Source organism: Daphnia magna, linkage group LG4, assembly GCF_020631705.1.
Source record: "Daphnia magna isolate NIES linkage group LG4, ASM2063170v1.1, whole genome shotgun sequence".
Classification (NCBI taxonomy): Eukaryota; Metazoa; Arthropoda; class Branchiopoda; order Diplostraca; family Daphniidae; genus Daphnia; species Daphnia magna.
The window spans coordinates 2,758,185-2,781,863 of NC_059185.1; the positions used below are offsets into that span (position 1 = coordinate 2,758,185).

Consider the following 23,679-nt stretch of genomic DNA (forward strand, 5'->3'; position numbering starts at 1 on the left):
TTTTTTCTTCACATTTTTTTAAATTCATTATTCTTTTATTGAAATAAACATTTACGTGAAAAGAAAGCTTACCTTTCTGCTATGAATTTGTTCTAGTGACTAGCAGCTTTCGCTGGCAAAATGCCACTACACATGTAGCCTTCGACGTGAGGATGCTCCATGCTTTCACTTAATGGCTGTGCCCGCTGGCGATCTAGGGACTTCCCTTTGTCCCAGCTCCCAGGCTAGACGCCAATTAATTAAAAAACAAATGAAGGACGACTTTTTCATTGTTGTAGTTAAATCTGGCATTCTGTATCACAGCAATTGCATTCGACCTATATAACCCGAAAATAGTTTTATTTTTTTCACGTCCAATTGTTCAACGTTATTTTCGTTTAGAAAAATAGTTGCTGTTTGCTGCCTCTAGGCATTTTTTGGTTCCCACATTGACGAAGGTACGTAAGAAATACGATAAAGTGACATTGAATCGCAAACCTATTGGGGTGAGGTTCTTTCGAGAAAATGTGGATCACCTTGATGGCACCCTACGTGTGTCCTACTTGAATCACGCTCGAGTTAAATGTGTCCTCCATCCATTCAAGTCTCGTCCCCTCCGCCCAAAGAACTTTTAATCTAGGTTTTCTTCTTTTTTTTTCTGGAATTGTTTTTCATAGTCAACCATAGTTTCGTGATTGCTCCGGTAAAGGCGTATAAAAAGCCAACAGCTCTGAGACGCCTCATGTTAGTCCGTCTTCGTGATTCTTTTGGATAACACGCCGCTATCTGAATCACGTTTTGTGATTAAGCATCAAAACTTGTGCCAGTACAGGAAAGTTAGAAAAAGTGTTTGCAGCGATAAAACTAGTTCTGAAATTTGTTACATCCTGGAAAACTCTGCGGTAAATAGTAACTAGCAAAGGAAACTAACAGGGTGAACCACATTTGAGGATACGATCTGATTACGACCAATTTCAGCTTCCTTAACAATCGATAACAGCAAACCCGTAGCATTTCATTAAAACTAAACCGACAGTGTTTCTCCAAAATTAGAAAAAAAAAACACTCACGACGAGTTATTCATTAGGTTCGTTCGTTCAACAGGTCCTGCAGTTTTCCCCGCAAAAGCCCGTAAGGCAATTTTAGTTTGTCCTAAACCGTATGCTCAATTTCCAGGTGGCAATCCCTTTTTATCCAATATCTGGTGACTTGAACAGCTCAGTCAAATTTGTTCCACCTAACTGAGTAAACACGTAAAAATAAAAGAGGAGCGTGAAAAATGTTCCAGAAGAATCCCTTGGCAAAACTTAGTTCCATTAATGAAGTGAAGTGACTCTTACACTATCTCATTGAAAATAATAGCTTTTTGTTTCTTTCGTCGTTCATTTTCTAAAATAATCGCTGAATTTTTTGTTCGTTTTGCAGGCAGGGACAATGAAAGCTGTACGAGTCCATACATTTGGAGGTCCAGAAGTCCTGAAACTCGAACACGATGTTCCAATTCCTATCCCTAGTGAGACTCAGGTAATTCATTTTTACATTTATCAACAAAAATACAGAAAATCTAACAGAAAACTGATGGTAGGCTTTGATTCGAGTTGGTGCAGCTGGTGTTAATCCTGTAGACACGTACATCCGTATGGGATTATTTGCTCAATTGCCAATTCTGCCTTACATCCCTGGACGTGATGGCTCTGGAACTGTGGAAAAAATTGGCTCTGAAGTTACTACACTCAAGGTTTGTATTAGTAACCCCATTTAACAACACCTCCAAGGGCATAGAAGCTCAAACACAGAACTAGTTTGTTCTCATTTTTCGTTTGGCCTCGTGACTCTTTAGGTGGGAGATCGCGTCTTTTTCTCTGGAGCAACTGGATCTTATGCCGAGTATGTTACTTGCGAATCGCACTCGGTTTACCACCTGCCTGATCGCCTCACCTTCGCTCAAGGGGCAGCCCTAGGCGTCCCGTACTTCACAGCTTATCGCGCAATCTTTATCAAGTAAAATGAAAAAAGCCTTTCTCCTTTTCATTTTAGATGATCGTGGGGAAAGGCAAAAGTGGAATTAATTGTTTTACTTGTTTACACAGAGGAAAGGCCAAACCGGGCGATCGAATACTCGTACACGGCGCTAGCGGAGCAGTTGGTTTAGCAGCTTGTCAACTTGCTAAAGCCCATGGTAACCAATAATTTAACTATAACCGCATAAGGTGAACAACGATCGTGTGCTAAGACATGAAGGTCATTTCAAACAGGTTTGATCGTCGTTGGAACGGCTGGCTCTCCACAGGGGTTGGAACTGGTGAAGAAAAATGGTGCTCATTGGGTATTCAATCACAAAGAGAAGGGCTACCTAGAAGAAGCCGCCAAAGCAGCAGGTGGTGAAGGTTTCGACATAATTATTGAAAACGCATCCGACATCAATCTTGACAAAGATTTGACCGTTATTGGTCCTGATGCTCGTATTGTGGTACGTATAGGATGGTTTTTTAAAATGTTATTGAACTGGTTCACCTTTGGGTTCATTTGCGTACGCAGGTTGTGGGTAATCGAGGCAATGTTGATATTAGTCCTCGTTTCTTGATGGCAGTAGAAGCTTCCATTGTTGGTTGCGCTCTATTCAGGTCCACTCCGGTAAGGCGAATAGAATTTCGATAAAATTTACAAAACCTACTTACTGTCATCGTTGTGCAGGACGAGTGGGTCCAAACGGCTGCAGCGGTAGTTTCAGGCTTGGATGTAGGTTTCCTGACTCCGTTTGTCGATAAAGAATATGCAATGGAAGGTGTTCAAGAGGCTCATGCCAACGTACTTAGTCACGAGGGAGGATCTCGTGGCAAACTGGTCCTGAAAATAATGAAGTAGCTCAATCATTCGTGTGGCACCATTTATGGAAAACGAATATTCAACCAATTGGTTTATTAAAATGAATAAATTCTGGATGTGGACTCTGGTTTTTCTTTTTTTATGGCCTTTTAAAATTAAGTGATGAAAACATATGGCAATCACAATGAACGGTCTTAGAAAAGTAAGGACTTACCCAATTATGTCGTAAATATGGTTGTTTAACTTGCTAAATCCATAATATTTAAGGGGAGAAAGTTATGGCTAATCAATCTCTGTGCATGTCCTTATGGAATAGTGTACGATTGGGAACGAAACATACGAACCTGTTTTATTGCAAAACATTATATCTATTCCATACAAACTTGGCAAGAAAATGCAAATTCCCATTGATGTGAAGGTTGCATTTTTATATACTTTGGATAACTACCATTATTCTTTATCTCATGGCTAAAATATAGAGAGAAACGTTTCGACGGAAATGGGGTATAAAATCGTGCAACTGGTGAAACCAATTCCAATTTTACGGTGTACCTAATACTTTACTTAACAACCCACCTAGACGAGAAACGGTTATCAATTGTATAACTGCTAGAAACACCCAGAACATGACCTATATAGGTTAGACTAATTGTGTATGCATGGGAACACTTGCCCAAACATACTTGCCCAAACTGTTGGTTTGTAATGATCCAATTCCCTATAAGTTATCCAAATGTTGTGGTTTCTCTTGTTGACGTAATCTGAGGTCTCAAATCTGGAGTAAAAGGCAATTGGTTAACCACGACATTCGTCAGGGAAAGCACTTACAAATAAGAGCATAATTATACAACCAAAACAAGCAAACGATGTTGGTTCTAGCTTTACCGGAAGGGTTCCATAGAGGTTTAGGATTATAATCTTTCATACCTTTTTTGCACATCGTAACAAGACTGTATTCAAGTAAAATTGTTCCTCATCGGCTTGAGGTAACTGGAAACACCGTGATGTGGTCCCGATGCAAAGCTAAAATACACAAAGGCATTACCTCTAAATTGATAACTTTCATGGCCATGGATGCAGGTGGAGTGAGAGTTGGGTTTGTCAACTGAGTCTGAAGTTATGCAATTTAAAAAAAAATAAACATTAACAATAGTCCAATGGAACGTTCGGTTGAGTTGGGGGAAAATAGCTGTAAACTTAGTCTGCTTTCTACCAGGTATGACGTTTGCAAATGAGATCTTTTTTTTTTCTCGATTGATCGTAGAGGAAAACCGTCTATCAGACACACACAGAGTGAGAAAAATGTCACCTATCCTTCCTTTTTTATCGTCTCACAATCACCATGAAAAAAAATTCCTTTTAGGGGTCTTCAGTTCACCTGGTTGTGGTACAAACCAGACATAACGTCTGATTTCTTTTGCGCCTAAAATATCTGTCTTAAATAGCGCGGGTAAAGGTGACAAAAGACTATGCTTTTTCACATACATCGTAAAGGATCGGGTAGCCAGCGGGAGATATTATTTGGGGTATAAAAGAAACAATGAAACTGCATCAGGTCATCAGTTGCTATCAAGTGTCAAGTACAGCAATTGCCTATCTTATCTTCCACCTTGATTTTAATTGGTTTTAATATTAGATTCCAAGTTTCTCAAGTTCATCTTATATAACCATGTCTATCAGGTAAACATTTTACTATTAAACCCAACTGGGTTGGTTTTTATCATTAAAAAATGGAATGATGGATGTAAATTGCATGTTGTATCTAGAATCTTTGTCGCTGTTGCTTTTCTGCTAAGTGTCACGTACGGTGTCTCGAGTGCGAGCGTAGCTGTAGATCTCATCGATACATCTATGACAGTCGACAATGCTACCATCGTAGACAATTCGACAAAATCTCTGAACGTGAGCGGTGCTAGTTTCATCAAGATTCGAGATGTTGTTGAAGTGGCGGTAAGACCATTTAACTTTTAAATGTGTAGTTGAACTAGAAAATTAATGTTTATCTTTGACAGAAACTGGGCCCTATGTGCCAGTGTTTGTGTACCAACGTCACTGATGTCGATGTGCAAATCAAAAGTGTTCCTCGTTTGGACAGCTCTACGGACAGTGCTTCAAAAGAGAGCAGCCATTTTTTCGAAGTGCGAGCTGTCCGGCAAGTAAATGTAAGGCTCTTTTACTGCATACTTTTTTTCTTGCAATTTAACTATTTCTTGACATTAGGAGTCTGGTGCTAATGTCAAACTGGGTTCCGAAAACAGTGAGCTGTTTGATAGTTCGACGGACAAGGCTTTGAACGGAAGTGAGGCCAATGTAACCGACAGTGCCACTCTTTCGCCTTCCATTGTAGTTCGGGATGTTGACGTCCAACTAGTGGTGACAAAACTTAATTTTTTAAAGGTAAAATATTTAGTTGAATCTTTGAAATAATCAATAGAAGCTGGATGCCAACGTCTCTGACGCATCTGCTGCCAACTCAAGTTTGAATTCAACAGATGATTTGGCTTTTCTGAGTTCCTTGGAGGAGCGTGATGCAGTTGATGGCTCTGAAATCGACGAGGTAAGTTTACTTAATTCCGTGTTTCGTACTCTAGTTACTAGTCAATTTAAATTTGTTTAGGAGTTTTTGGGAGACACTGCCACCATTTCCAACATTACCAGCATGATTCTGGAATTTGTATTCGATGTAGCTCCAAATGCTTCGCAGGCGAATGTTTCGTCGATGGTTGGCGAGCGGGAAACTGGTGAGGATGTGCAGGAATTTGCCGACACTGGTTTCGATGAGTCTGACATGGATCTCGAGGGCCTGGTTTTATTGAAAGATGAGAATAACTCAAATGCTAAAGTAAATAGCACTACGTCTGCTGATTTGGAAGGATTTGAGATGGAAGCAAGTGACGAGTAAAATCGTTCGGGACTTGGGAAGCGAGTATGCTGTGTACTTGTAAATATCTAGCTCCAGTTTGTGAACGGCTGTATATCGATCCTGTTGTCTTCTGTAAGGTGTTGTCTATATTTCAAAATGTGTACAGAGCTATAATTTTAATCTGTGTAAAGTACACGATAATTTTAAACTCTTAAAATTTTTCTGATTTTGAACTAAACTCCAAATATTTTAGAGTTTCAAGGTCATTCGACATGTATGCTGTTAGAAGCATTAAATACCGTCGCAAAAACATTTCATTATTATATGAACTGTTTAAACTAAACAACTTTTTTAATAATAAAAAAAAAATCCATGCTTTCGGAATAACTGAATTATGTTTCGCTCATCAATTTGCACACATGGATCATTTCGGGACTCGTTTCACGTGTTATTAGCAGATAATTATATTATATTAGTTTATCAGCAGTTATTAATACCTGTACGTGTTTCATGTGTGTCACGTGGTCCCGCCAAGTCGTCAGAATGAATAGAACGTGATGGACAACAAATTTATGTTAAGAAGCTAAATTGTTTTCAGAAGACACTGTCCTTGAAACAAAGGATTAAACAATTTACCAATGCTCCCAAGCCGTGGAGTGACATATGATGAGGGGTAAGTTCCTGGAACGCCACTCCGGTGAAATGACGAATCAATAGCCAAGGCATTCCTGGAAATGGATCGATTTGCATGGCTAACTAGGGGAAAACAATTGATGGGTTTAAAGATCCGACATAGTCAGAGAACATTCATCAGTTACCTGTAAGATTCTAAACCAGGCACATACAGTCTGCATATCTTCAAAATTGCTTAGATTTTTATCATAGTCATCACAAAAGTTAACAATGTTTTACAGGTAAAAACCAACGGCACTGTGTCCAGCGCAATACAATGTAATCAAACTAACCTGATTTTCTTATGGATCGTTTAGCAGGTTTGTCGTCGCTGTGTTCTTGTTGAGTGTCGCATACACAGTTTTGGGTGCCAGCGCCGCTGTGGATGACAACGATTCGGAGGAGTCGATTGAAAACAGTTCCAAAGAGGCGACTGAAAATGGTTCCGAGCTGAGCAAAGCCGTTAAGTCTTTGAATGAAACCAGCATCATCAAGTTGCGCGATGTCAGCAGCCAATTACAGGTAACATTACCAACTTGCATTATTCACTGCTTATTGCAATGTAAGTCTAACGACATAAAAATTTTTAAACAGAAATTGAAAGCCAAAGTCTCTGACAACGAGCCAGTTGTAAACAAAGCCCGTAATCCAACCTCAAGAACTTCTGACGTCAAACTGGGCGATGAGAATGTAGGGCCTTCTGCTAGGACAACTTGCTTTACTAAGAATGGCACTACGATATGCACCCCAGCTACTGACTGCACTACCACTAAAGCTGATACTTCTGTTAAACTGTTGAAACAAAGAACGATGAAAGCCATTATTACTGCCAAAACGCCAATCTTGGACATCTCGTCAGATACCCTGCCAAAGAAAATCTAAAATTATTGTTAGATTTAAGCTCTTTTTATCTTGTTTGATTATGTCGTATGACAAAGATTTTCTTCTAAATTTGATACTAACGTATTGTAACGCAATTCCTTATCGACAGCTAAAATAAATGGCGATGATGGCCTAAATTTGGGAATGTTTTTTCCACTCTAAAGAAGCCACTCTGTTCTAATCCTTTTCAAAACAGATGATAAAATGGCTGTTTTGTTAATCAATCATTTTACTCGTTTCGGTTTAAGCATCCAATTCACGCATAACTACCTGGAATAAATGTTGAAAAATTTTGATGGATACCATTTAAATGTAATTGTAATATGGAAACAACACAACCTGTTAATAAAGGTTAATTTGTAAAAATAACCTGTAATACAAATCTGACCGTAAATAAAAGTGGAAAGAGGTCCAGAAATTATGACAAAGAAAAAGAAATGACTAGAAACAAAAGATTTTCCCAACACGATGCTTACGGGCACGCTGGGTTTTGACAACCATCGGATTCAGACGGGTAAAGAGGAAACAGTTTTTCAAACTCTTCGTGAGCTTTACGTATCTGTTGGTCCGAACAATGGAGATTCAATCGTGACATGATATTCCATACAATTTGGAATGAGTTCTGGACACTCTTATCGAGTAGAGACAACAGTCGAATAGCTGAAAGTAGTATAACTTTTGATATGATTTCCGGGGCAGCCTGGCCAATAAATAAAAATCAACTATTATAAATCTTTCGTTTGCTCTTTGTTTTGGTTATACCTTTATCACCCTGACTGATTTTGGTTCAGTTGAATTAATAATTCTCGTCTGCAATCTCTTTTGCCTCCTGTAGGACTCCAGTGCTGCCTCCATCTGTTGTTTGTCTATATGGTCATCTTCTTGCGGAGTCTTTTCTCCAGAAAGAGATTCAGATGAAGACGGACTTTGACTACTACTATCATTTTCTTCTTTCGTTTCCAGCGAGTCACTAGTCTTTTTAATTAATGGTTTCTGCTCGCTCAATTCTTCGATTGATGCAGATTTTACTTGCAATGTTTCAAGTTCGTTGGAATCTCCTTCAATCCTTTGTTTAGTGTCTAATTGGTTCGAAGTTGATTTGTCGATGTGTTTCGATATTTCGTTATCAGTAGATGTCACACCTTCCTTGGACTTGCTCGAAGATACCAGCTGGAACTCGGGTATAAACATAGTGGGATGGGAGTCGGTGGGTGCAAGCTCATTGCCCGATTCTTGGAAGTAGAAATCGATGAGAAAGTCGAGCCATTGTTCAAGATCTCTCATGTGACATGAATAATGTAGAGCAATGTTGGTCAAAGCGATGATCAGCAAATCCGAGGTAAGCCCAGTCACCTGGGCCAAACTGGGGAGCTGGGAGAAACCGTAAAGCTTCTGAAGATGCCTCCGCATGCCAAGTGCAATTTCAAAGTCGATTCCGAATTCACAACCGCTACGTAAAACACCACTCAAGATGGCCAGGATCTTTGGCTCAACTGCAGCGCAAGATTGCATGTTCTCAGCAAAAACAGCTGATTCGAGGATCTTTTCATTTCTAGACAAGCAAACAAAGACCAGTGATGCTACATCATAACAGAGTAAACTACGAACTATTATTATGTAATTTACCCTGTCAGGATCACGTTGCTGTAACAGACGACATTGGCGATGGTGTTGATAGCCAACTGGTAGGAAAGTAAAGCGACAAATAGGTTGCAACTGCACATCGGAGAAAGTGACTCGGCCACAGGTTGGTTGAAGATTTGCATAGATAAATGTTGCAGCCGAAATTGCTGTCGTTCTTGTTGCTCACCAGCTTTTTCACTTTGAATCAGCCTTTGCACAGAGGTGAGGTTGCAACGAACAATCAGGCAAAGAGCCGAAGCCGCCACTTCCCATAACTCGCCGGAAGGGCAAAGAGTCTGGAAATGTTGACCGCAGTTGACAATCAAGTGACGCAGACATGAATTGCCTATGCGGACAAGAGATTCATCATCTTGCACCGCGCATCCCACGTAGAATAGGGTGACTTCACGAAACAGGGCAGACACGTCAGCTGTATCCACTTGGCTGGCCGTTTTTTCAGCTGCGAAAAGTCGGGTCATGACTTCGCAAAGGAGGCCGCATACTTGTTTGAATGTGCCTAAACCGGCTTGACACGATCTGTTGATGCTCAGTAGACTTGTCAACCAATGGCTCATACCAGGCAGTATGGAACATCTCAGACAGAGAAGTGCAAACTCGTATTCTGCAAAGAAGAATAGAGGATATTACAGCTCTCCAAAGAAAGAGGATAATGCAATTTTATGTTCTATCGTAAGCGTAAACTTACCAACGTGATAAAAACCAAAAAAGAAGCAACTGAGATTTGCTCGAGACGAACTAAAAAAAATCATAAGCCAGCGTGGAAGCAAACAAGCAAAAACAAAATTAAATTAAAAACACAAAAAGAAGAGGTAAGGGGAAAAAAAATCTATAATTCTGGCAAAAATAGGCCGAATTGGAAGACCATATAAACCTTGAATGTCGACAAGTAGTATCAGCGTAGCCATAACGACTTCACCGATGGATTTTTGAACAGGATCTTTGGCGTGCGTTAGGCAGCAGGTAATTCCATCCACTAACAGGTAAAACACTTTGTAAATGCCTGTGGTATTATCCCACAGCTTTACGGCGTGACCGCATTGAGGCCTGGGTACGTCGAACAGATTAGACCAGCAACCATAATCTTCGGCTTCCATCTGATCGCGATGTTCGGTCGCCAGAGCGATCAGCGGTTCAAAGTCGCATTCGTTGGCTAAAAATGTCAAACTTGACGGAATTCGGTAAAAGAACCATGTAAATCTGAGTCTAATATTCTAAAGATATGTTCAAATACAATACCTCATGGCAGAATAGAACACAGGCGATTGGTTCGATTTAACGCAGAGCTGGCCAAGCATTTTGGCAAATTTTTGGAGGTAATCCAATGCCGGATCCGAGAGCTCTGCCACGTACCCTGTTCATCCAAACGACGTCACTTTCATAATTTAAAATTAAGAAGAATATAAATTGAAAACCACTCAACTGTAACACTTAAGGTAGTGCAGTTGACAGAGAATGGCGTCCATTGCTGCATTGGCAAAAATGAGCGGATTGCCGCCGCCTTGTTGGACAAAGGCAGCCAATACTTCTTTGACGGTGCTGATATTCTCGGAATGGATAAGCCGATTGCTGCTGCAAATGTCGGCCGGTCCCTGTGGTGGAGGAGGCCAGCGGCGGAGGCAAGCGAATAATGGACGCCATCCCGAACGAATTTCACCACTCCAACATTCCACCAGTTCACACAGGGAACTCATCACCTGATCCTGAAGATCAGGATTCAAATTTTCTCTACAAAGGACATGCTCGAAAGGTTTAAACAGCGCCTCGTTGAAATGAAAGTGAAGGGGTTCCGGTTGTTCCTGCAAAACGTGACTGATGATTGACCGCAGGATCTCTACCGATGTCTTGGCAATAGCTGAATCGTTGCTACAGGCCGCTTTCAGCAGAGTAGGCCCGACAATGGCCCAGCAATGTAGAGCGTGGTAGAGTGGTCGTCCTGTTTTAACGCTCCTTAACATCACCTCTCCAATTCGATGTAAGACCCAATGGCATTGCAAACTGATGTTATCTTCGTCAAGGTGGCTCAACTGGACGTGACACAACTGACAGAGTTCTTCTATCAAAAGCAGTAGACTTTTCAGGTTCAGTTTAGCAGCTGCGTCCTCCATAAGCAAATCAACGCGTTCACTCAACACTCCGATGATTCGGGCAACCAATTTGGTGTCCATCTGACCATTATTTCTGTTCATTTTGAAATGATACGAAATAAGCTATGAACGTTGATCGCATGTAAACTTACACTAACCGATAATTGTCGCATTTGACTGCTTTCTCCAATAACTGCTGGATGTCGTTGTCGCTGTTGGGGAGCTGGCTTGCTGCCGTTAAGAAACTGTAACTGTCAGTAGAACTGCTAAAAAGCTTCATGAGTATATATTCCAATAATTAAAGATAATCGTATAGACCTGTCTTCATCTAATCCTCCAAAGGTGGTTGAGGCCAAGTTCAAATCATCATTCGACTGATCCTTTGAACTACCTGAATTGCTCAATTTCCATTTGATTTTAGAGGTATACTGTTTTAGTTGAGCGGTCACTTTGAATTTGTCGTTCTTTCGAGATTGGTAAACGCGTCGTTCTAGTTCCGTCACGTACAAGCAGCACCTACAAAATTGCAGCAATCAACAAATGTGAAAGAGCAAATCCATAAACTATACGAAGAGGTCAGATTTTATAGCGTACCTGAGAATGTGAGTCCAGGCTTCTTTGTTGTACGATGCCAATTCAAGGCCTTTGTTCAACACTACATCGAGGCTGAGGATATGTGGTAGGTCGATATCAAACAGAGGTTTTGATATTAATCCAGCCATACGAGCCTTCATTAAACGATTTTTGAGGGAGGATTTCTGACGAACCAAGGCACTGCCAAGCTGTGGATTGCCGCAAGCGACAGAGGCCAATAAGGAGAAGATGGTGCCACATCGATCCTGCAATCCTGCATTAGGAAAATCAAGGTTTTCACCGAAATGTTGACGCTAACTGGCACACAAATCAAATAAAGTACCGAGAATGTTGGCTAATTTTGCGGCATTCTGCAGACATTCTAGCGCCTGAGAAATGGCTTGATTGTCCGTTTCATTGGACGTCGGTGACACTCCATTAGAATAGATAAAGAGGAATGAGTCCCAGAAGCAGGTTAGGAGCCGGCGAGCAAACTTGAGGCCTGCACAGAATAAAGTCAATAATAAACTGATTATGAAGTCAAGTCCCAAATTCAATTTGCGCTGGGGTGGTAGGCGTTAGAAAGTGACCTGCTTGTCGACGAGGTTCGCGCAGCAAGAAGTTGGGTGTAAAGGCGAAATGAAGTTTACGGCAGTCGGACAGGAAACAAGTCGCCTGTTCAGTGCACTTGACTTGTCTAACGTCTATGTTGTTGGCGTCAAAGTTGAAAAGTTAAAATGTATTAACGATCGTTCAACCAAGACCATATTATGTATTCATCGTACGTACCAGTTAGAAGATTGATAAATGCACAACTGGACATCATCGATGTGTTGGAATCTGCATTAACATGAAATCCCGCGTTACCGATTACATCGCAGACCAGCACACCCTGGTAAACTTCCGCTAAGAATTCGGGTGTCAAATAAACCAGTATCCCGCTGTTGAGTACACTAGCGATGAAATCGTCCTATTTAAAAAAATAAATAAATCAACTGCAGGAAAAAATGGGCTACGAGTTGGAATTACCTCGCTTTGTGCGACGAATCCGGTGCGCGACGGATAATAATCTCGTTTAGCAAGCTCAAAGTTCAATAAAAGAGTCACGTAAGTTGCCAAGTAGATTCCATCAGCGTTAAAGATGACGTGTTCTTGTCCAGCGCCTATGAAAAAATCATGTTACTACCTAACAGCTATTGATCTTTTCCGAGTTTACTAAACAACTCCCTACTTTCACAATAGCTGGAAGCGAATTGCTGCAACGCCAAGTCCACCTCCAGGGGACTACGCCAAGAGCCAAGATTAGGGATGAAAGATTGAAGATCTTCAAGAAACTTGCGAGCGGCCAGTCTTTCTAAATCAACGTGATTCGAACGAGCCTAGTAAAATCAGAATAAAATGAAAGAAATGTATGTACATCAATGACGTGAATAGTTCAATACGGCGTATCCATCGATTGGGCCGAAAAGCTCGATTTCGTTTTCAGATTCTTTGTCCATCGACTCGATGTCTTGATCAACAATCTCTGGTCCTTCAGTCACCCCAGATGCAGTGCTGCAATTATCGTCATCATTATTAATCATCATAGTTTCCTTCGCTTCCTCGTCTTCCATTAAATGGGTTAGATCGATTGTGATGGTTGGTGGCTTCACGGGAATATTAGTTTGATCTTTCAGTAATTGCTCATAGGTTTTGGGCATTCGTAATCTAGTTGGATAGCTCAGAGCACCTATCAAACCAAGCAATGCAATAGAGGAAAGTGTTCCTACGTGATGAAACTATGCTACACATACCGATATAGTCACAACTTTGCAAATCGTCGTAGAGCAAGTTGATTTTTTCCATGAAACAATCAGACATTTGCACCGAAGTTGGAGAGACCGTCAGACTCAAAAGGGAAGTCAATAGCGTATTTGCACACGTCAGAACAATCGTTCTTAACTCGACATTTTCAGTTTGCATGCTTTCCTCCATTCCATCAAATAATCTGGAAACGAAAACAAACATTGGAGACTTGATAACAAATCGTTTGAAAGTAAAGTAAATTCAAGGCAACGTACACTCGGAGAATGCCGAATTCATTGGGCTCAGGAAACGTTTCTTGATTGTTTGCTTCGATGAGAAACGGTCCACCAATGACTAACAACCGGTGAGATTTTGAAAAGACCTAAAAGCGAAATAGATTTTAGATGGCGTATTACATCTAATAATAAACGGTTTACCTCTTTGATGGTTTTAAATATTTCGATTCGAGTGGCGATATGATCAGTGACCAATAGGCGGTGGAATAGGGATTCTAACGGTGCACGTAGCACACTGACATTGCCAAATAGACGTAACAGCTCGCAACCTATGCTGGCGACAGATCGCAGATCAGAGATTCTGCAATCGGTGGTAGCTGGAGCATTGGGACAAGGGACACCAACAAGTTTCAGAAGAGTCGGGCAGAGAGTTCTCCAAACAAAACTGTGGCTTCTCGAGCTAAGCACGACGCCATCAGGTAAATTGCTGAGCAAAGCTTGGATAGACTCCAGCGAGAATTCGATGGGGAATAATTGGGATGTCACCAGGCCATCTTCTAGTTTGTCACATAGAAACTGAATGATTGGAATTATTTGGTTGACGTCGCAATCACCAGGAACGACGTTCTGTGGATTGAGTGTCACGCTGGTGGCTATATTTTTAGCAAATGTTTGTAAGTTTTGAACAGATGCTGTTTGGAGTGATAATTGGTGTTTGCGCGATCTTACGCCTCCATTTTGACCCATGTCTAGCAGTCGGGTAAGGAGATCTACTGTGACGTGTGCGTTTAAATTGAGATATTTTGGTTCCAAGCAAGCAAAATTGATATAAATCTGAAGAGATAAAAGCTTGGGTCAAACAATTTGCATTTTAAAAACACTACTAGAGTAATGAGTACCTTTGACATTTCAATCTGGATTTCTTCTGAAATTTTGACCCAACATGGAAATGAAAGGCAATCCAGTAACTGAGACAACAGCCACTGACGATCATCTGGAGGATCACAGTGCTTTGAAACAAAATGATTGTCTCGTAGTAATTTCTGTATTACAAAAATGTTGGAATTAACCAAGAAAAAGAAATACATGTACATTAAGAACTATGATACCTGCACACCCATCAGTCCTAGTTTGAGTAAGTGGCCTGAGTTGGAAATGAGAGCAGAATGCAGAGCGACAAAACATTTTTCTCTGAGTTCATGTGGTGTGCTCTGCAGTAGTCCAGTTTGGGATTCCAACATTTCTGGAAATGAAAATTGGTAAAGAAAATAATTGTTCTTTTACAGTCAGAAAATTAATAGTAAATATTATTCATACCCAAAGCTACTTGACTCTGTTGCTTGATGTGCAAGAAGCCACGTCCGAGGGCTTGCGAATCCCGAATGAGACATTTCAGAACGTTCTCCATGGCCATTTTACACTCTTGAGATCAAGAGAACTTTCCTGATATATTTCTTTTTTATAAGAAGAGACGAAATGACGAAGAAATACAAAAGATCCAAAACGGGAAACAGGAGCCCAATCAATAATATTTGGCACAACCTGTTAGTTACTAGAAACGTCGTCTGCTTGCAACCAGTGCTTCCACTTTTTCACCAGCAAAAACCCTGTGACGTTGCCAGAAAACCTAAAATAGGTTTTTTTTTTGTAAAAAACCCTAAAAAAACCCTGACAGTTTACATTCAAAAAACCCCCCAAAACCCCCAAAAAAGCCAGAAAAAGTAATTAAAAACGCTGTAGATCATGTGTGTTATACTTATCAAATTGAACATACTTAAAAAAATAGTAAAGTTTTTAGATAAGTATTTTTAAAGAAATTAAGTACTTAAAAAAAATAAAGTGCCATAAGTCAACGTACTTTATTTTTATTTACATACTTATTTGTAAAACAAAACTTTTCATTAAAGTATTTTATAGAAAAGCAAGTGCTTTCATACTTTTATTTCAATTTCCCGTCGTCTACGTTACCTCACACACTCACATTTCTCAATTACCTCACATTTTTGTGAGGAAACAAAAAAAAATTTCTAAGTCCTTATTCGAATCCCCAACATACATAGCAAAATAATTTGTTATTTATATGAATAAATAGCTAAGTGGTTAGAGCGGGTGACTAGCGATCTTGTGGCAAAGAGGTGCAGTGTTCAAACCCCACCGAAGACTTGCTTTTTTTTCGTATTTAAGTATAAGTACTCTCCAACCGCTGTTCATTTTTCGAAGGTTAAATACTTCGAAAAATGAAAGTTTCGTTTGGCGTAAATCGAAACGTGGAAACTAATTCAGTTTTCGAAGGTTATTAACCTTCGATCTGGGTTGTTGACAATTCGAAGGTTTTTTCGTTCGAAAAACGAATGACTTTTTTAACAGTGTTTGCTTTACAAATGAACAAAGAAAACTCCACATGTGTTGTCGATCGAGGTGTAAAGGAAAAGGAAAAAGCAGAAACTGATGAACAATTATTGGAGGTAATGCGTTATTTTTGCTCGTGATGTATTGGAAGTATAGTTGAGGACTACTAACTGCACAGGTCCATCGAGGTCATAAAGGGTCCCCATCAAACCCAATAATTATGGTCAACGTTCGTTCCTGTTCGCTTGTCCCGCCTTCCATTCCACTACAAAGTGCAAACTGTGGTAATAAAAACAGAATAGGGCGAACGAGTGAAAGGAATGACTACGATAAATCCGTTTCTGCTTCGTTCGTGACTGGACCCCATTAAAATCAAGCAACCGGCTGAGCTCCTTTATAAGCGTAAACACACTTCATGTAAGTATACAACAATGGCAATTTGTCTGATTCTTTGTTTAAAAAATGAGACTGAAACCCTTTTTTTCCTAAATGAATTTTTTGTCCATGAAAGCTATAATGAGGGATATACTGTATAAAAAGTAGAAGCCAAAGCTCGGTTTGTTTGCCAATTAAGTAAACAGATTTATTACGCAAATAAGAAACATTTTATTAACGACTATAGCACCGACCAACTGAGTGTCTTCCCTTCTCATTGCCAAGTGGGTTTTTCACGATTTCATTTTGTCATTAAATGATGAAGTATCTCTCGGTGCCTGTGGCGCTGAGGAAAGTAGTGGGTGTAGTGTTATACGCAGCAGATAGCAAGTCCAATTAAGAAAGCAAAAAAAATGGAAAGAATCCTGAAGAAAGGACAAAGAAAAGTATTGATCCATAAATATTGCACTTTTTTTTATTAAAGAAATAGCTAGAAGCTATTAGCTACTATCAATCCATCACTCGCTTATACAACACGGCCCGCCCTTCATTTCAACGGACTTGTTTATATTTTTTGGGGTGGATAAAGTGATTCATCATTTAAATTTTTCTCTAGGGGAGGAGATCAACGCTGCCATCGAAATAATTGGGGCCTCATTCAGTCATTTGTCTCTCGTGCCGGAACCACCATCACCTGAGGGAAAGAGTTTTGTATACGCTCACAAAAGAAGAAAAAAAAAGAATTTTTTCTTCGTGATTTGCCGACCTTTATTCTGCGTACACAACCAACAGGGGATATCAGCTGCGTTCTGAGCCAATGGCAAGCGTCGTTCGTGTTGCACTTATTCCTGGGGAAAAAACAAAGGAGTCATAAGATCTGGGTTGCGATGTCGTAAATCAATTCAGTTTGTCATTCCATCAATCCTGGATAGAAGCTATTTTTTATTTGATAAAATTGTGGCTGAAAAACGAAAGAAGACAATAAACCAATACCATTTCAAAAGAAAGGCCACACCTGGGAGCATTTTTAAATCTATTTTTTTGCTTTAGTGCGCAGCCGGTAATGCATTTACAACCTCGGTGAGCTCCATCGCAGCACCTCGTTAAAAATTAACGAGCTCATTGCATGACACTAGCGTCTTCTAAAATAACTTTGTCCTATAAAAAGGTATTTTCAATCTTGTTATGATTTTTTAATCAGTTTTTTTTTTTCAGTTTGGTTGATGTGCCTAGATCAAAAGCAATGGGCATTTTTATTGGTAAGATGGATGCATGGTACTCCCGTATCGGGAATGGAAAAAGGTATACGTATTGGTGATTCCACTTAAAAAATTCAAACTTTTTATTGTTACCCTCAATCCAAATTATCTGCCGACCTGCTAGAAAGTGAAATGCACAAGAGCATCGGATGCTGTCATCCCAAAATACGAATGGACTAAGTGACAAGACAGTCGCAAGTCGGTCGCATATGCAAAGTGATTCAATTTCGCCACCACTTTTTATCCGGTCACCATCGTAGCTGAAAGTGCGACAGATGTTAAGCAAAGTTTGACGAGGTGACGTGAAGAAAAGTTTGAAAAGCAAAGGCGTTAGCAACTAGTAGAAAACAGAATAAAAGAACTATGGAAAAAGTAAAAATGCCTTCAGTTCAAAAGCTCAACTAGCATTATTACTGTCAAAACTTGATAATCTTAATCTTTATCTCCTAGGGTCTCATCACGAAGTTTGCAGTTTTCGTCGTTCCATTTGTTTCTTCTTTGTGGAGTCTTTTAATTCGAGTCCGTTTGAGCAATGCCACCAGGATGCAAGAAGACAAACCACTTGACAAGACGTTGCATCTTGTGCTGGTGGGACTAGCTACTTAAATCTATGCACAATTTGGGGAGCTTCAGTATCCCAGCGACAACTGGACAGTGGACTGCCGTTGTACAGAACATCATCCATAGCCGCATCAGCCTGTTGTAGTTTTTGTTGTCATAAACGTGAGCAAGCCCATCACGATAATGAAGAGAGAGGGAGAGAGTGTCCAGGACGGAGGCGGAATATAACCTTGGATGTACAGAGGAAAGGACAGACGGACATCAGCTGGTCTAATGCCAAACTTTGGATAGCCCTATACATGACAAAACCAAGACTGCAAGTCTACAAGCTGTGATCCATCATTGCACTGGATGAGAAGATTCAAATGGAAGTAAGAGAGGGAGCTCGAGAAAATACGATGGTATTTGGTGATTTTTCTGGTAAATTCACCATGATTACCAAAGTTCTTTTCTTGCTTCTTTTTTAGAAAATCGGACAGAACAGAACGACCGGAGGGCAGCTGAAGTCATTCAACAACAGTCAGAAAGGGAAACAGAACCACTTTTACTACTCTTCGACGGGCAAGACAAGCAAGACAAGCAAGGCCGAAGGGTAAACGACGAACGAGCGGCTGTCATGACAACGGTGTCGATGTCGTGCAATGATAAGGGTGGGCGTTGGGGAGACGTGATCGCTGTTGGCTACAGCCCGTGGAAATAATAGACAACACACTACATATGCTATAATTCTTCTAACAAACAAACAACGCCACTTTACTTGATGAAATGAGTCAGCGCTCATTCGCCGCCCTCTGGTGGATAACATGCGTCAACCACCAGAATATTGTCGATTTCGGCCTTTGGAATATTTTTGGTGGTTTTATTGACTCTCTCCTCACCATAAATGGTAGAACACGCCCTAAACTATGGAACTTTATTTTTGTGCTGGCTACATGCAAGGTGATTTCGTTTTCTTGTTTTGTTCCTTGATTGCGGTCGGTAAATCAGACAAAATGTGCTACAATAGTCACAGTTTTTACATCAAATTTTAGATGGGTTAGTGAGATTGATCGTCGAGGTTCAGTCATGGCACTAATGTGTAGAGGGAATTTGCAATACCTTTCCCGTAGATGATGATCCATCATGGCCGACATTTGCACTCCCTTCCTCTTATATCGTATATTGTTTTCTACCTACTATTTGTGAAATTAGGCTATCGTCAGAAAGAAAAATTCGATTTGATGAAACAGTCAATAGTTTGAGTAACAAAATTTGCATTATTTTCTTGCCTATAGCTTTAGGTTGACGTAAAAAAGAAAAAAAAAAGGCAAACACTTCTGTGTAAAACAAGAATGCACACAGTCAAAAATGGAAACCCCACTTAAGCCCACTTTAAAGTGGGGAAAATGAAAGTATACACTTATTGGGGTAGACGCCCACTATCTAGTGTATATATACACTTAGGCGTACACTTTTTAAAAAGTGTAGCAGCCCACTTAGGCCGAAGGTGGGCATTGGTTTATATTAGGTGTACCTACGTGTGGTACACTAATTAGTGGACAACCAGGTGGATTTATAGGGGTAGATGAATGAAATAAACAAAATTTAGATTTTAGAAAAAGCAGGTGATGCTGTCATTTATTCATTAAGGCTGGATTTGGTATGCAGTAAACGAATAAAGGTGAAAAAACAAGCGGTATATCAAAGAATGAATTTAACTTTGCTGCTGTTGTTTGAGGGACTGCGGAATTGTTGCAGATGCAACATTGTCGAGACAGTTTGCAAATTCTTGATTGCAAGCGCTGATATTCTTTCCAATTTGAAAAACAAATTGTTCGAAAAAAAGAAAAAATTTGTCAAGATATTGAGGATATTCTAATCGGAAAATGAAAAAAGATGTAAATAGCACATGAAAGGCATGAGCACAGTTACTACCAACTGGAATGGCAGTTTTTTCTATGACGAGAAAGAATGATAAAGGATGTTCCAGGGTTCCAGAGACGATCAAGAATGGCTGTTTATGATAGATTTCGTCTTTTGATTCTACAATAGAAGATATACTAGCATTTTCCTGGAAAAAAGAAATGACATTCAGTCAGGTCGATGAAAGTAAAAAATAATAAAACAGAAATTACTTTGACGAAGTAAAAAAGGCGACCCAGTTTTGATGAAAAATCAGCCTTCTTAATCCTGGATACACTGGGCATTACTTTCAAACACAAAACTAATGCCCCAAGAGATTCTATAAAGCGCGTAAAAGATATTAAATGTTTTAAAATTGTTTCCATGCCTTCAATTCTACAAGTAATAAACGTTTTTATCATACCGTCAGTAGATTTTGTAACTTCCACTTTTTTCCTTTCCGCTAATCCAACCAAAGCGTTCTGGAACCGTCCGAAGAAACGCGTTTCCAAGCAGGAGTGTGCGTCCTTATATTTTCGATAAAAATCGTGCAATATCTAACAAAAAATAGATTATAGTAAAAAAATTACGTAATTTAACTGTATGAATTACCAAAGATCCGTTTTCAAAATCCACGTAACGTGGATATTCTTCGAAAATTTGAGAAGCGGACGTTAAGGTTACAGAAATTTGCTGCTCCCGGTAATCAAACGTACTCTCCATATACTCATGGATCTTGGCTTTATTTGTGATAGATTGCTGCTGTTTTAAAACCATGTTGAATCCTAAAGTGTCTACTTAATGCTGTGTAAGGGCCAGGGATAATCTTTTCACATTTAAAACACGAGAAGTCACTACGTCGCTTCTCCACACTTGACATGGCACTATGGCACTGCCAGAAACCAAGAACTAAAAATTTGTTACAACACTCTGCCGTCAAGCTGAAACGCCACGCTGCTTAGCTTACACGATCAACGAAAAAAAAACACAAAAAACAGCACTTACTACAGTTAAGGATCGTTGCACTCGATGCTGATAAACGCGGATAAAACACAGCAGGTAATGACCTATCTGGACCTTCAACGACGATGTAACTGGCAATGGCGATCAGAGCTGCAACTTTGAACACACCCACACTGTTGTGGCTACTGTCTGTCTTTTGTTTTTAGCAATATTGCACAGAAGAAGTGAGTCATTCGACCTTGGAGGCGTTTCACCTTAGGGCGCAGATAAGGGTTGATACAAAAGGGGTGGGGAGAAAGAATTGCCACTGGCTGTAAGGCCAGCATTGTCTCAGAGATATGGTATACACTTGTCATTGAGTACCGGAATTAGTGTACTTCAGCACTTTTGGCAAGTGTTGCGCTGGACCACTTAACTCACACTTACGAGTTATACACTTACTAGGTGTACTAAAAGTGGGCAAACTTTTTTAACTGTGCAGTCCTTAGAGAAAATCATTTTCCACTCATGGTAAGTCACATTTGTTTTTATTTATACAGAAGATTTATTTATTAGATTAGGTCTGCGTTGGGGAGACGTGATCGCTGTCGGCTACAGTCCGTAGAAATTAAAGTCAATAGCAAAGACTCCAAGGCAACATATCCAGTTTCATGAATGGCAGATGCCAAATGTTCCAAACAGAAATGTGATAGACCTCTAGACTCGACTTACATCATCAAATACAAAGAATTCCGGTCAACTCTGTGGATCTTCAATTTTGGTGTTGATGAAATGCACGGTGATTTATTTGTTTTATTCTAGTTGCTACAGTAAATCAGTCATATTCATTACTTTCTTTAATTAGATGCTGAGGTGTTAGAAACTCTGGACAGTAGTAAATGTTCGAACAACTTCAAGTAGGCTGGTTCACTCATGGAGTACAAGTCGCACCCCTGCTGCTCTCTGCAAAGGCAACTCAATCATGTTATTACAATCCAAAGGAACGAAGGTAATGAACTTACTCATTTATGATGAACCCCATGGTATTGTTGTTGTATTCTTTAAATTTTCCACTGAGCTTTTCATTACCAACCTCTTGAAGAACGCAACGTTTGTACAGTTCTTTATTGGCTTTTTCCAGTAGCTGTCTTTGTGTCTTCATCGCCGAATTGAAATTGAAGAGTTCGCCCATCAGAAATGTTGATGGCGATGACTGCTGCCAATTGAACTGTGCAACTCTTTCGTCGAATCGGCGAGAGAAATGTTCAAATATTTGGACATCTGCAGCTAACCATTCCGATAGCACCTTCCTTTCATGTGCATTCAACGATGGGGTCCGTTTTTCCGGCTTCCGTCGATTCAAATTCAGATGAATGACATTTTGTAAAGGCCAGTTGAGCAGGTGCTTTAATAGGATAAGTGACTCTTCCATCCGGTTGGAAACCATCACGAGATCAAACTCACGATCCAGTCGTTCAATTTCTTTGTTCACAGCAACTTTATCATCAAAGATGTCGGGTGACAGCCCCATATCCCACGCCATTTGATTGCGACCAACAAAACCTAGCCAGCGTTTATTTAAGGCAGAATACGATATCGACGTGTTTTGGATCGAATTGACCATATCGTGAATGTCTTTGACATCGTAGAACTCTCTGACTGGATCCTGAAAGTAGAACATGGACACAAATACTTCAATGGGGTCACGTACGATCGTGAAGGTTCTCACTTCTTCACGTAGCAACGCCATTACTTCCTTTTTATTCCAACGACTGTGCAAACAGAAAATGTCAAAATTTACATCCTTCCATTTTGCGGTGTTCAGTGATGTGTGATTGAAGAGTTCAACAGTGGATAGGTAATTGCCATTCGCAGGTAAAACAACATTCAGTTTGTTGTTCCAGGCGAATCTAAATTTGAATATTTTCTCCCGTGAAATTGCTACGTACGTATCACAAAATAAAGTTGTCGCTCCCACTGTGCTTGCACTTACCGAAATATGATGTTTTCAACGACGGTGCTGGCGCACTTGTGACTTTTCAAGAAAGCGAATTTCCTCGAACTGAAAATTTGAAAAAATGAATGTACAATAGAGAGACGAAAATTGTTATAACTGCGATGTCTATATGGGCTGCCCATATCATCATTACCATAAAATAACTATTTACGATCTAATTATTATACCTGATGTATTTTTGGGGTTGTAATAGTTTTGAATATTGTGATGGAATTCGTTGGATTGCCAAAACTATTAGACAACAACTAATAGCCAAGAAGAAACCCTTTTTGCATAAACGATGGTTGAATAAAACAGATGCGCCGAACATGCTAGCAATAAGATAACAGCCTATGAAAACGAGCACTATCGAATATTTGTTGATTCCCTTTGTCTGACTGACGGTATAAGACTGATACGTGGTTCATATGGGTGATAAAGCTATAGGTGTGGAACCTCTGCACATGTTAGCTGCATCAGTTGCAGCTGCCAATAGCGCTTCAATATTGTCGTTACAGTTTTGTGCTACCAAAACATAATACATTTGCGATAGAATTGTGTTGTTTACCTTAGTCATTATGCGCGACGTGGGGCAGTTGGGGGGAGAAGGAACTTTTCCCAGTTGGTATAGGTTTGACCCGCTTAGCAGATCCCAATTAGGGTATGGGCGTACTCGTGGGTTTGGGCAACCCGAATATAGACCTAAGAGTGGTTACTCCATGCACAAGTGTGGGTTGAAGAACGACATGCTTAACCACACACAAACTCGTTT

The 23,679-nt window shown here is 40.0% G+C and overlaps 6 protein-coding genes and 1 long non-coding RNA gene across 19 annotated transcripts; 4 read left to right on the plus strand and 3 right to left on the minus strand.

Annotated features, from left to right (window-relative positions):
- The first annotated feature begins 715 nt into the window (after window positions 1–715).
- Window positions 716–2,927, plus strand: LOC116920716 (quinone oxidoreductase). 4 transcript variants are annotated; one of them, XM_045172195.1, is made up of 9 exons: window positions 716–881; window positions 1,067–1,110; window positions 1,405–1,503; window positions 1,565–1,717; window positions 1,820–1,980; window positions 2,070–2,158; window positions 2,235–2,449; window positions 2,518–2,613; window positions 2,674–2,927. In XM_045172195.1, exons 3-9 carry the CDS (start codon window positions 1,414–1,416, stop codon window positions 2,842–2,844), a joined length of 975 nt encoding a protein of 324 aa, XP_045028130.1. In that variant the 5' UTR covers window positions 716–881; window positions 1,067–1,110; window positions 1,405–1,413; the 3' UTR covers window positions 2,845–2,927. The 4 variants fall into 4 exon arrangements, with proteins under 4 accessions (XP_045028130.1, XP_045028128.1, XP_032782706.2 ...); XM_045172193.1 differs by lacking the exon at window positions 1,067–1,110 and adding an exon at window positions 1,156–1,303; XM_045172194.1 differs by lacking the exons at window positions 716–881; window positions 1,067–1,110 and adding exons at window positions 917–1,066; window positions 1,156–1,303.
- Window positions 2,928–4,344: 1,417 nt separating this feature from the next.
- On the plus strand, window positions 4,345–5,885 carry LOC116920724. Its single transcript, XM_032926822.2, has 6 exons — window positions 4,345–4,485; window positions 4,572–4,755; window positions 4,818–4,967; window positions 5,026–5,178; window positions 5,240–5,362; window positions 5,423–5,885. Exons 1-6 carry the CDS (start codon window positions 4,475–4,477, stop codon window positions 5,705–5,707), a joined length of 906 nt encoding a protein of 301 aa, XP_032782713.2. The 5' UTR covers window positions 4,345–4,474; the 3' UTR covers window positions 5,708–5,885.
- Window positions 5,886–6,416: 531 nt separating this feature from the next.
- Window positions 6,417–7,359, plus strand: LOC116920727. Its single transcript, XM_032926827.2, has 3 exons — window positions 6,417–6,582; window positions 6,658–6,862; window positions 6,935–7,359. The coding sequence occupies exons 1-3, from the start codon at window positions 6,572–6,574 to the stop codon at window positions 7,220–7,222; spliced, it is 504 nt and encodes a 167-aa protein (XP_032782718.2). The 5' UTR covers window positions 6,417–6,571; the 3' UTR covers window positions 7,223–7,359.
- A 163-nt stretch (window positions 7,360–7,522) lies between these two features.
- Window positions 7,523–15,108, minus strand: LOC116920708 (brefeldin A-inhibited guanine nucleotide-exchange protein 3). 3 transcript variants are annotated; one of them, XM_032926802.2, is made up of 21 exons: window positions 14,862–15,106; window positions 14,654–14,787; window positions 14,444–14,587; window positions 13,746–14,378; window positions 13,584–13,690; window positions 13,317–13,510; window positions 12,966–13,252; window positions 12,755–12,902; window positions 12,553–12,686; window positions 12,313–12,493; window positions 12,114–12,227; window positions 11,867–12,025; window positions 11,545–11,797; window positions 11,269–11,466; window positions 11,109–11,213; window positions 10,287–11,044; window positions 10,103–10,217; window positions 9,738–10,030; window positions 8,849–9,467; window positions 7,985–8,774; window positions 7,523–7,922 (listed from the first exon to the last, which is right to left on the minus strand). In XM_032926802.2, exons 1-21 carry the CDS (start codon window positions 14,956–14,958, stop codon window positions 7,695–7,697), a joined length of 5,691 nt encoding a protein of 1,896 aa, XP_032782693.2. In that variant the 5' UTR covers window positions 14,959–15,106; the 3' UTR covers window positions 7,523–7,694. The 3 variants fall into 3 exon arrangements, with proteins under 3 accessions (XP_032782693.2, XP_032782692.2, XP_032782694.2); XM_032926801.2 differs by having other exon boundaries at window positions 11,109–11,216; XM_032926803.2 differs by lacking the exons at window positions 7,523–7,922; window positions 7,985–8,774 and adding an exon at window positions 9,552–9,601 and having other exon boundaries at window positions 9,304–9,467; window positions 11,109–11,216; window positions 14,862–15,108.
- Window positions 15,109–16,079: 971 nt separating this feature from the next.
- On the plus strand, window positions 16,080–19,409 carry LOC116934553. Of its 4 annotated transcripts, XR_006646032.1 has the most exons (6): window positions 16,080–16,310; window positions 17,319–17,436; window positions 17,502–17,582; window positions 17,652–17,899; window positions 17,978–18,489; window positions 18,556–19,409. It is a non-coding gene; the product is annotated as an uncharacterized LOC116934553 (long non-coding RNA). The 4 variants fall into 4 exon arrangements; XR_006646030.1 differs by having other exon boundaries at window positions 17,319–17,582; XR_006646029.1 differs by having other exon boundaries at window positions 17,319–17,899.
- Window positions 19,410–19,671: 262 nt separating this feature from the next.
- Window positions 19,672–21,391, minus strand: LOC116916507. 4 transcript variants are annotated; one of them, XM_045172888.1, is made up of 5 exons: window positions 20,975–21,391; window positions 20,582–20,763; window positions 20,394–20,526; window positions 20,203–20,309; window positions 19,672–20,138 (listed from the first exon to the last, which is right to left on the minus strand). In XM_045172888.1, the coding sequence occupies exons 2-5, from the start codon at window positions 20,744–20,746 to the stop codon at window positions 19,782–19,784; spliced, it is 762 nt and encodes a 253-aa protein (XP_045028823.1). In that variant the 5' UTR covers window positions 20,747–20,763; window positions 20,975–21,391; the 3' UTR covers window positions 19,672–19,781. The 4 variants fall into 4 exon arrangements, with proteins under 4 accessions (XP_045028823.1, XP_045028822.1, XP_045028821.1 ...); XM_045172887.1 differs by having other exon boundaries at window positions 20,582–20,861; window positions 20,975–21,388; XM_045172886.1 differs by having other exon boundaries at window positions 20,582–20,878; window positions 20,975–21,388.
- Window positions 21,392–21,672: 281 nt separating this feature from the next.
- Window positions 21,673–23,323, minus strand: LOC123471495 (galactose-3-O-sulfotransferase 2-like). Of its 2 annotated transcripts, XM_045172884.1 has the most exons (5): window positions 23,096–23,323; window positions 22,905–22,973; window positions 22,641–22,821; window positions 21,934–22,577; window positions 21,673–21,874 (listed from the first exon to the last, which is right to left on the minus strand). In XM_045172884.1, exons 1-5 carry the CDS (start codon window positions 23,236–23,238, stop codon window positions 21,769–21,771), a joined length of 1,143 nt encoding a protein of 380 aa, XP_045028819.1. In that variant the 5' UTR covers window positions 23,239–23,323; the 3' UTR covers window positions 21,673–21,768. The 2 variants fall into 2 exon arrangements, with proteins under 2 accessions (XP_045028819.1, XP_045028818.1); XM_045172883.1 differs by having other exon boundaries at window positions 21,934–22,821.
- Between the last annotated feature and the right edge of the window lie 356 nt (window positions 23,324–23,679).